Below are 12,271 nucleotides of genomic sequence, written 5' to 3'. Positions count from 1 at the left end.
GCAAAATAAAAATCCTAACAAGGGATTCAAGTGTCGGTCTCTACAATTACTGGGTTATCAACCCTGGGAACCCCTAGACAAGAACAACGAGTGCGAGCTGGTGGAGGTAATCAGTAAGCCCAGAAAAATTCAGCAGTTCCTTCGGGGGTTAGTGCTACATATATGTGAAAAAAGTTATATATAAGATGAACTAAGACAAAGTTCAAAACAAATCACTGAAGGTGCTCCAATCCAAAGTGAATGAATAAAAACTTCAGGTGCACAACACCCCCTTAGGAGTCCCCACTCACCAGATCCACATGACCCAAAGCTTTTCAGTCTGGAGGATCAGTTAAGGCTTGGTATGGATGTCTTTAGGATGGTGTGTGGAAAGCCAGGTTAGCAGATCCAGGGTTCCTCAATGAAGAGTTTGAGCCAAATAGACACGTACCCAGAAGTAAAAAAAGGGGGAACTAATAGTGAAGTACCATCAAAAAAATGATTTATTTGAATAAAAGATGAGTACTTACAAAATGGAGGGATTAAACAAGCATTAAGCATGGAACAGATCGTATGAAACCATCGTTAGTAGTGTGCATTCCAAACGTGCATTCCAAATGACCGGAACTGACGTCAGTATTCCCGGAAGTAGCGTCAATGTTTCCCCAAATAGACATGTACCCAGAAGTAAAAAAAGGGGGAACTAATAGTGAAGTACCATCAAAAAATGTATTTGGGCATCATGAAGGACCTTGATGATGCCCTGTGGGAGGGCGAAATGTTGACGCTGCTTCCGGGAATACTGACGTCAGTTCCGGTCATTTGGAACGCACGCTACTAACGATGGTTTCATACGATCTGTTCCATGCTTAATGCTTGTTTAATCCCTTCATTTTGTAAGTACCCATCTTTTATTCAAATAAATCAATTTTTTGATGGTACTTCACTATTAGTTCCCCCTTTTTTTTACTTCTGGGTACGTGTCTATTTGGCTCAAACTCTTCATTGAGGAACCCTGGATTTGCTGACTTGGCTTTCCACACACCATCCTAAAGACATCCATACCAAGCCTTAACTGACCCTCCAGACTGAAAAGTTGGGGGTCATGTGGATCTGGTGAGTGGGGACTCCTAAGGGGGTGTTGTGCATCTGAAGTTTTTATTCATTCACTTTGGATTGGAGCACCTTTAGTGATTTGTTTTGGACTTTGTGTCAGTTCATCTTATATATAACTTTTTTCACATATATTTTTTTTTATTTCCATTTAGTATGTTTGTGAGGGCTGTATTTATATGTTTCATGTGTTAGAATGGCCCAGTCAAAGTCCAGACTTAAATCCAATTGAGAATCTGTGGCAAGACCTGAAAATTGCTGTTCACAGATGCTCTCCATCAAAGCTGGCAGAGCTTGAGCTATTTTGCAAAGAAGAATGGACAAAAATGTCACTCTCTAGATGTGCAAAGCTGGTAGAGACATCCCCAAAAAGACTTGCAGCTGTAATTGCAGTGAAAGGTGGTTCTACAAAGTATTGACTCGGGGTGGGGGGCTGAAAATTGGTTTGGGAAGGAGGAGGGTGAAAGTGCCCAGTATTGAAGTGGTTAAACTTTCTCTACTCGATTCAAAAACGAAAAAAAAGTTTTACTTTAGATACATTAAAGAAGGAAACTCTCCTAATCCAATCCACCTAAACTGATCTATCTTGCTGTAGCAATAAGATCCATAGAGACCCGCTGGGGTAATAAACTCTGGCATGCTTTTTGTTAGTCTTTATCAGACATCACGGCAATGCTTTGAGAAATCTGCAACTAATTTCTGCACAGGGTCACTGGGGGGCCTAATTTTTGTTCTGTGGCTTTAGGCCTGATTTCTGAGTTCTTGCAACTTTTGGACAGTGTGTTAAACTAATCCGTATTTGGAGTTACATTTTGCACTCATGGCTGAATATTACATTCTGGGAATTTTTTCAAAGCTTGATCTGTTTATTTTCTACACAGAAATAACATAAGACAGATAATGACCTGGACTTTTAGGCCTTGGCCTTCTTCCCTTTGTATGGAGCTTCCCAGCGGTGATGATTAAACCCAGCATTACTGGTGCCTCTGCCACAAAACCCAGCCATTTATTTTACCAGCATATTTTATGAACCTGGCATAAATTAATTACCTGCTCTTCTAGAACTACAGGTCCCCATTATTAGTATTTCTTCTGTGTATTTGGCTGTTGGCCTGGAGTTCAGCTTTAATATCAATATTCATTCAGTGGATGGAATCCAAGAGCTGATATTACTTTGGTATCTGAAAAATAATTCACCAAACATATCAAATATTGGGGAGAAATAATATCACGAAACAAGTAGCTAATAGTCAAAAAGAGCACTGAAGTTCTTTATAACAAACACAACGGATGGTAAAGGAAATGTGGGCTCTTGATATAATAATCTTATACATTCATTTTTTAGAAATTATTTTCGTATGTAAAATTTTTATCCATTATATATGTTCATACAGTATATAAACAATCAGCCATAACATTGTGACCACTGACAATCAAAGTGAATAACAATGATTATTTTATTGCAATGGCATCTGAAAGTAGGTGGGATATAATAGCCAGCAAGTGAACATGTTGTCCATGAGGTTGATGTGTTGAAAGTAGAATCAAGTTTAAGGATTTCAGTGACTTTAGCAAGGAGAAAATTGTAATGGCTAGATGACTGGGTCAGAGCAACGCCAAAACTGCAGCTCTTGTGGGATGTTCCTGATTTGCTGTGGTTAGAACCTACCAAAAGTGGTCCAAGGAAGGAGAACTGGCAAACCAGCGACAGGGTAATGCATGGCCAAGGCTCACTGATGCACCTTTGGAGCAAAAGCTGGCTCGTGTAGTCTGATCCAATCAGAAGAGAAGATTTCGAATTAAAAGAGCTACTGTAGCTCAAATTGCTGAAACAGTCGATGCTGGTTACCTTAGATAGGTGTCAGTACACACAGTGCATCACAGTTTGTTGTGCAACGGACTGGTCCGGGTGCCCATGCTGAGCTGTGTCCACAGTTAAAATATCCTACAATGGGAATGTGAGAGTCAGAAAAGGACCACCCAATGGAAGAAGGTGGCCTGTTCTTATGAATTCAAGAATGGTTTGAGGAACACAACAACAAGTTTGTGGTGTTGACTTTGCCTCCAAATTCTCAAAATCTCAATTCAATCAAGCATTTGTAGGTTGTGCTGAAAAAAACAAGTCTGATCCATGGAGGCCCCACCTTGCAACATACAGGACCTAAAGGATCTGCTTGTAAAGAGGTTAAAATGAACTAGTTAGGTGCTGCCCGGGCTAGGGCTAGGAGGAGGTCTAGGGTTAACTTAGTTCCCGTTTTTTTCTTTTGGCAGGATATTCGGGTCTGACCCACTGCTCCTATGGATATAAAAAGGAACAGTGGTCCAGGGCCACGGAGGAGTCCCATGGTGGAGCCTGAGAGCCTCGCCATTTGTCCACCTATCTTATCCTGTGAGGAGTACGGCCATTCTGCTGACTTCCATCATCCAATGATGTGTATGCACAAATGCTGTTTTTTTTTTCCTTGCATGCAATTGGGTATTCTTTGTAAGGAGAAACTTCACCACATTTAATAAGCTCTTGGACAAATTCCCTTGCAGAGTGCAACCTCCCTTGCAAAGTGAACAGCTATTTTGCCTTTAATAATACAACTCCCATGAGTTGGTCAACCCTAAAGTAAGAAGATTAGAAGAGCTCACGGGATTCAGTGGCAGTGAATCAGCAAGTCTAGTGAGAGAGACTGGAAGCTCAGTGGGCTGAGAGTTTACAAGAAGTCACTGTATAAAAGTAAAGGAGTTTGTTGCTATCTGTGTTAGGAACTGTTCCAAGACTGTTGCCATAGGAAACAGCGATCCTACACATGCAGATGTGGTGTCTTTCCCTGCATGGCTGTGTACCTGTAGAAGTGTCAGAGTCTGCTAATTGACATTATAACTTCCTAAGGCTGTCCTGGCCCTAAACCCTCTCTCCCACTATTCTGTTCAAGAGAAAATAAATCTCTTTGCATTCAAGAAGTGTTTGGCACCCATGAATCTACCTTACATTACACCCAGTATGCCTTGCAACCTACTCTATACAGAAGGATGTCAGCTGTCCCTGGCTCTGTGGGTTCTCATAATGCCGCATACACGTGATTGGAATTCCGTCCAGAAAAGACCGATGAGAGCTTTTCATCGGAAAATGTGACCGTGTGTATTCTCCATCGGATTTAGCTGTCCAAATTTCCACCAGCCAAAAATTGATAGCATGTTCTCAATTTTCCCGACTGAAAAACTTTGTATCGGAAATTCCGATCGTGTGTATGCAATTTCGACACGCCAAAAATCACGCATGGTCAGATTCAACTACGAGACAGAAGCTATTGGCTACTGGCTATTGAACTTCCTTTTTCTAGTCCCGTCATACATGTTGTACGTCACTGCGTTATAAATGATCGGAATTTGGTGTGACCGTGTGTAGGCAAGACAGCTTGAGCCAAACTCTGTCGGAATTCTGTCGGGAAAACCATCAGAGCTTTTTCTGACGAGAGGCCTGGGACCTTGCTACACTTGTTTTAATATTCTTACATGGGAGTGAATTACCTATGTGTTTTATCAAATTTTAATAATAACACAGAGAATTACTCTATGGATACCACATGATTTTTTTTACATATATTCATCTGAGAAATACACTGCCCTGCTGGAAAACCGAAAGAAGCTAATTCCTTCCTATAGCAAAAGGCGATTGAACCACCAATATATGGTGAGTGGGGACACATGAGGAGGGGAGCACGGAACGGCGCACGGAACGGCACATCTTCTTTTGTACAATTCCTTTTTTTGTTTATCACTGGCACAAGTTTACATAAAGTACCAATTGCACTTTATGAAGACTAGTAAGAATTCACTTATTTACATATGGACTGAAATGATCGTTAAATCTTTGATGTTGCACTTGTTTAATATTTTGCACAATATTTATACATATATATTTGATGTTTTGAACATTGATTATAAAGGGACATTTTGATTTTAGTGCACAGGTTTAGACAGCACTCTGGATACATATATCAATTGAACTTTAAGGTATCACACCTTTTTACCACAGCTGCAGTCTAAGTACATCAGTCATTCCCCATAGCGCAGGAAATACTAAACATATTGATTTTTGAATTCCAGCCTGAATGTAACCCATAAACATCACAAGGGGGTGGGGTCTACGGGTTAGGTCACCACTTGGCCACGCCCCATAGCGACGGGAGCCAGCATCAGAGGAGGAGCATCTTTTTTTTTCAGCAGGTTGGTGGCGGCAGCGGAGGAAGACATTCTGATTGACGTTGGAGCATGGGGGACATTAGTAATATTTAATAAAGGACTTTTCAAAAATCATCTCATGTTTTTATTACACTACACAGTTTTTTTTGGGGGTGAATGGGTAGGGGTATTATGTACCCCATACTCATTTACATGGGGGGCAAGATCTGGGGGCCCCTTTGTTGAAGGGGGCTTCCAGATTCCGATAAGCCCCCCACCCGCAGACCCCCAAAACCACAGCCCAGGGTTGTGGAGAAGAGGCCCTTGTCCCCATGAACATGGGGTCAAGAGGGGGGGTGCTCACTCACCTCCCCCTCTTTCCTGACCTGCCAGCCTGCATGCTCAGATAAGAGTCTGGTATGGATTTTGGGGGAGGACCCCACGCAGGTTTAAAAAAAAATTATTTGATAAATTTGGCGCAAGGTTTTATCCATTCGGACTCATCTCAATGTTGGATCAAAATCGGATCTTGTTCATTAAAGTCACATGGAAATCAGATCCGAAGTCGCAGAAGTCGTGCAACTTTCGTGTTGGATCGGTGTGAACATGACCGCACTTGAACAGGGTAAAACAGGGGACACCTGTTTTGGTGACAACTCTCTAACTAGGGGTTCCTCCCACCCCCCTCACTTTGGGGAGATTTTCTCTTACTTCCTGTTGTGTTTCTGGAAAAGAAAGTGAAGTGAATCTTCCCAGGACAAACACAGAAAAAATGATATGGTTTAATCATTTCCCCTCGCTACCCAAAACTAGAAAATAAAGTCTTGGCTTTAGATATGCTTTAGGTAGATTTCTCATTCTGATTGTAATGTGCATGGACAGGTTACGATGCAGAAAAGGAGGAATATCATTGCATGGTCAATTAGTTACCGTACATTCTTATGGTAAAATGAAAACATTTCCTACCTAGTTTGTATTTTAAGTTTTAAGCTTTTGGTTATGCAGATTGTAAATAAATAAAATCCCCTGCCTTTGGCTGTCACCTTGTACACAGGCAGCACATGGTCTGTTTGGAGTAGATGGCAGAACATTATAAACTTTCACTTCCTCAGTGGGGTGTCAGAGGGATCAGGAAACACAATGCAGCCTTTCAGCTTGTGGCCACGGGACTCCAGCCCACCGAAATAAGCAGTGTTTTATTAGAAATAACTGCACATGAATCAAAGGAGGGGTGGGGGTTGGGAAATGAGGTCATCCCAGTGGGGCAAAGGTGGTAGGACTGCCAAACACGTCACCAAGGCTACTGAAGAACTCTTATAATGGCAGATCTGTGCAAGGGGACCTGTCCTGGAAACACAAGATGACCCTAGAGCAAATATCTCTACAGATAGCTACGAAACATTGAGTCATTGACTCACAAAGCAAACTGTAAGAAGGATTAAAGCAGAGCTCCAGTCAAAAAACAAGATAAACATGAATATCCCATTAAAAGATAAAATAAGAAAATCAGCTTGTGCAATGTTTCACCTTCAATTCGAAAATTTCCCCCACAGTACTTTTCTTCTGCAACTAGATATCCTCAGTCTAATAGCCAGCATCATTCATCCCATTAAATCCTGGCCCTGGCCCTGCCCCAGCCGGTGACTGGACAGTGAAAGGAGAAGCAGCACAGTGATGAGCTCATCTCTGCTCTCTCCACCTATCAGAATGCTTCTTGTCATTAACTTATTGGCTTCTTGTGCTTCTTCTTCCTCATAAGAATAAAAAATCATTAATGTATTCATGATTACAGAGCTGTATTATTTTGTGCCATTTATATCTGCCTGGGGTCAGTGACAGCCCGTAATGCAAGGAGCAGGGGCACCGCCCCCTGCTGCGGCTCCCGCGCAAATTTGCACAGGAGCCCTGTGTGTCTTTTGGTCTGTTTCAAGTCCAAATTCAACCCAAATCTAACCTGAAATGATGAACCAGGATGCACCGGACCCCTGCTACTGCTTGTTTTAAACTCAGACTCTGAACATACTACCAACTTGCAGGTAAAAGCTGAGATATATAGATATATATATATATATATATCTATATATCTATCACATATTTTAAAACCTTATATGCAGTGTTATTTTCTATTAATTTGCAAGCTGGCGAATCCTCAGGCAGAAGGCCCTGTCAGGTTGGCTGAATCAGCCCTTAAATATTGTGGAGCCTGGCAGGAGAATGGGAGGGGACCCCAGGTTGAGGGAGGGGACCCCAGGTTGAGGGAGGGCTCAGCCTCCAGGCAGTAAGCTAAAAGAGGAAGCTATGTTGTGTAGACTGGAAGGAGACCTTGGGTTGATGGGGGCTCTGCCCTAGGTTTGCCACCTGTCCTGGATTCACCCGGACAGTCCGAGTTTTGAATCTTGTGTCCAAGTTTCAGGCAGACTGAAACCCAAACACATTATTCAGACCAGGCTGTGGCTCCCCAAGTAATCAAGATAGTCACACACAAATCTGTTGCCATCCGGGAGCAGTTGGCGGCTGTCTGGGGGCAGGTTTGGCATCATTGTGGGGTGGGGCGATGATGTCAGCAAGAGCATTTTGGTCACACCCACTGCACGCTATGCACACCACATTACTATTCTCCTTAGGACACCCAAAGGTGTTCAAGGCCACTAAAGTGTTCGGGTTTGGCATGAAGAAAAGGTGGCAACCCTACTCTGCCAGGCAGGGAGCTGAGAAAGCAAGAAGTACTGAGGCATCTCCACTATCCCATGTTGATAGACACCCTGGCTTACAGAGAAGGACCTGTACAGTAGGAGGCCTGGACAGTCATCTCTTCAGGGCAGCAGGCTTTCCAGGGACAGTGTGAGTACTTCTACACCCCCCTTGGCAGAAAGGTTTAAACTTGCCAGATGTAATAACAAAGCAAGATTTTCTGGAACTGTGCTAGCTGTGACCCAATCACTTGCCCTGGGACATTTTGCTGAGCAGTTAGGCTTGCTGTTTTTTGTTTGCTTTGTTTTTTGTTTTTTTGAGAAAGGGGACATAGGGCTCCTGCACATGAGATTCTGCTACAATTCTACTGTGGGAAACAGAGCTCCTGTACAGGGGGATTTCTTTGAGATTGTTGCTGTTCCAGAGGGAAAACAGTCAAGTGCATGTTCATTTTTCTGGATCACGTAGAAAGAATGTTGTCCTCATCATTGTTCTTTAAAGTGACACTAAAGTCTAGTTTTGTTTTTTGTATAAAAATAACAAACATGTTATACAGTACTTACTTGCTCTGTGCAGTTGATTTGCACAGAGCAGCCCATATCCTCCTCTCTTCGGGCTCCCTCATCGGAGCTCCTGGCCCCTCTCTCCTACTTAGTGCCCCTGCATTAAGCCGCATTAAGCAGCTTGCTACTGGGGCACCCAAGCAGAGCTGCAGACCCGTTTTTAAATTCAGACACAGTGCCGTGACTCCACCCTCTCTCGTCATTGGCTCACTGACTGTGACAGCAGTGGGAGCCAATGGCACCCTGCTGCTGTCTTAGCCAATGAGGAGGAAGCGCCCCGGGCAGCCGAGACTCTCATGCAACATCGCTGGATCAAGATGGGCTCAGGTAAGTATTAGGGGGGCTCGGGGGGCTGCTGTACACAGAAGGTTTTTCATCTTAATGCATAGAATGAAAAAAAAAAACTTCTGCCTTTAGCACCATTTTAAGTCAAGTTGGGCATCACATAATCCCTATACCTTATCCAAGTTGTTTTCCCCAATAAAACAAGCTCATCGACTGACTCCTTATGTCTGAATGAGCATTGAAAATGTGTGTTGCCTGGCTGTGCAGGAGTAGGAGCACTCAATATCTAACGGCTCCTGTGGGGATAGCACTAGACATGTGATAGTCCTCTCCTCCTTTGAGGCTGGGTTCACATATGAGCCTCATGCAGCTCACAGCAGGGGTCCGGTGCATCCCGGTTCACTGTTTCAGGTCCAATTTTAGCCCGAATTTTGGGCTGAATTCAGACCTGAAATGGACCAAAAGATGCAGAGTGTTTTTGTGCTAAACAAAGGGGCCTGCTGCGGAGATATGTGAACCGACTCCATAGAGAGCCGGTCAAAATCTCCTGCTATTGCTAATTGAATGCGAGTGTTTAATTGTTCTCTATGCTGGCCCAGCTCCTCAGCCCCTCCCATCATCTTCCTACATACCTTTTTATATGGCTGCTGATATCACATGCAAGATGATTGCACCTAGCAACTCTATTAGGACTTTTACAGGTAATGTCTATATATATTTTTATTGAACAGTCTGGCGATAGGGTCTCTTAAAAGAAAAAACTTTGCCCCAAAACCATTATAGTTTCCATATTTGTATTACATTGATCTCTTTCACTTGTTTTTCTAAAGTTGTATTGACTCTATAGAGATGAGCAGAAAATGCAGTTACTCAGTACACATGTTTTTGAATAATTTCCCCGAAGCTCTGGTTTCCCCAGAATTTAGTCAGAAAAGGCTTATTTACTGTTCCACCCAATCACAGGAGCCCATTATATTAATGAATTTCTGATGTGCAAACACGTTCTCCAACCAGATCTCCCAGCTGGTAATATGAAGAATGATATGTTCCTAATTCCTTTCATTTATCTGGCAGTCTCAATGCTTTTTTTTTTTTTTTACAGCATTCATGTGGTCTTCTTTATGAACTGACTTTACTGTAAAAGCCTCTAAGTTAATTATCCCAGACACCACTTTCCTTGGACACAAAAAACACGCTAACCATCCAAATTCCCATTAGACTACATGGTAATCACATTTTTTTTCTAAATCATTGAAAGAAAGAAAAAAAAAGAAGAAGAAAACAACTTTCACTTGTGTTCAGCTGAAATAAAGATAAATTAAAGCTCATTAAATTTCACTGGCTCATTTATCATCATGATTTTCCATTCACACTTTTTATAACGGTGCTTGAACATCAGACAGATAATTGAAAAAATCAACTAATACATTAATGTACTTACAAGAAGAGCGAGGAAAAAAAAATATGGTTCAGGTTTTAATTATGTCTGTGATTTCTTATTGGGGAGATTTTCTCTCTATTCCTATCCCTGTGCGACACCATAAGAAATAGGGGGTCGCCAGGACAGGAAGGGGTGGACAGCAAAAAAATCGCTGTCAGATGAGAAGACTGAGGAAATGCCTCCTACTGCCTGCAGAAGACTGATGGAATCCACTCAGCCTAGGAAAGTCACTCACTGGAATACAAGCATTACATTTTTCTAATTAATACAGCTGTTTAAAACCTGATACTGTTGGTGTATTATTTTTATGGCATGTCAGGAATGTGTTTATGCAGAAGTTACTGGGTCCACTTAAAATATTTACTTCAATATAATAGTTTCTTCCTGTAGGTGGCTGCAGAATATTTTAAGAATACAACGCTACTGCTTATGGGAGTCATCTGCCTGGCTGCGTCAGTGGAGAAGTGGAACCTTCATAAAAGAATCGCCCTAAGAATGGTCATGTTATCTGGGGCAAAACCAGGCATGTGAGTATATATAGTTCCATGTCTGAGACATGCTAGTCCAGTGATGGCGAACCTTGGCACCCCTGATGTTTTGAAACTACATTTCCCATGATGCTCAAGGACTCTGCAGTGTGGTTGAGCATCATGGGAAATGTAGTTCCAAAACATCTGGAGTGCCAAGGTTCGCCATCACTGTGCTAGTCTATGATTATTGTTAGCTAGCAAATGAAGTTAATACCTCCTAAAAATTATATTAGGAGGAATCTGAGAAATTATTTTACTAAGCTATTTGGTTCTTCTCAAATTTTCTGCTGCTTTAGGCTTCATGCACACCGGATGTTTCTTCTGCTGCTTCTAGGTGCATCTGGCGTTTTTTTTTTTCCTGCCATGTTAGCCTTTGGGGCAGTGCCAGCTAGTGTTTTTTTTTTTGGCAAACAATCCACCTACCCTGTTTCCCCTAAAATAAGACCTAGCCTGATTGTCAGTGTTGGCTGCAATATAAGCCCTACCACCCAAATAAGCCCTACTCTGTTTCCTCAAAAATAAGCCCTACCCTGAAAAGAAGACCTACAAGGACTTTAACTAGGGCTTATTTGGGGGGTAGGGCTTTTATTGCAGCTATCACCGACAATCACACTAGGTCTTATTTTAGGGGAAACAGGGTATCTCCACCCAACCCCCCGGTCAGGTCACGGGGATAGCTGCCAGACCCCCCTCCCTCCGGTCGGTTGGTCTGCCGGGTCACAGGCGGCACCCCCCCCCCCCTCGGGTCAGTCTGTCAGTAGTCTGGGCCCCACACTTACCCCATTTCCATATATATATATATAAAATATTTTTTTATATTCTGTTCCATTGTTTTTCTATGTTATTCTTTTCTATTCTATTCTAAACTTTTCTACTCGAATTTGAATTCATGCTATACGAAATTCGAATTTCGGAAGATGACTTCTGAAATTCGAATTTCGTATAGAATGAATTTGAATTTGAATAGAAAAGATTAGAATAGAACATAATAGAAAAGAATAGACTAGAAAAACAATAGAACAAAATAAAATATAAGATATTTTCTCTCTCTCTCTCTGTATATATATATATATATATATATATATATATATATATATATATATATATATATATATATATATATACATACATCTGCCAAAATTTGAATTTCATATAGCCTGAAATCAAATTTGAATAGAAAAGATTAGAATAGAATAGAAAATCATAGAAAAGAATAGACTAGAGAAACAATAGAACAGAATAGAATAAAATGTGATATACATATATTATATTTTATTTTACTCTGTTCTATTGTTTTTCTAGTCTATTCTTTTGCACATGTCTACAACTGCTTGACATGCTTAAACGCGCCTAAACGTGTTACAGGAGTCAAATGTTTTTTCTGCCAAAACGCTGCTGCCAGAAGGAAAGGAGTCTAGGAGAGTTAGCAAAACATCCAGTGTGCATGAGGCCATAAGGCATAGCTCCCAACTGTCCCTTATTTGGAGGGACTGTCC

General features: G+C 41.7%; 1 protein-coding gene across 1 annotated transcript in view; it reads left to right on the top strand.

The window, feature by feature from the left end:
* The window catches only part of SLC13A4 (solute carrier family 13 member 4), a 107,004-nt gene that overhangs the window by 19,718 nt on the left and 75,015 nt on the right, over positions 1-12,271 (top strand). The window contains exon 3 of the mRNA XM_077469207.1: positions 10,636-10,772. Coding sequence (XP_077325333.1) covers positions 10,636-10,772 — 137 coding nt within the window. The remainder of the gene's footprint in view (positions 1-10,635; positions 10,773-12,271) is intronic.

Source organism: Lithobates pipiens, unplaced genomic scaffold, assembly GCF_037356315.1.
Source record: "Lithobates pipiens isolate NorthernLeopardFrog02 unplaced genomic scaffold, aLitPip1_a1.2 Scaffold_8, whole genome shotgun sequence".
Classification (NCBI taxonomy): Eukaryota; Metazoa; Chordata; class Amphibia; order Anura; family Ranidae; genus Lithobates; species Lithobates pipiens.
This window is presented reverse-complemented; position numbering and strand designations above follow the sequence as displayed.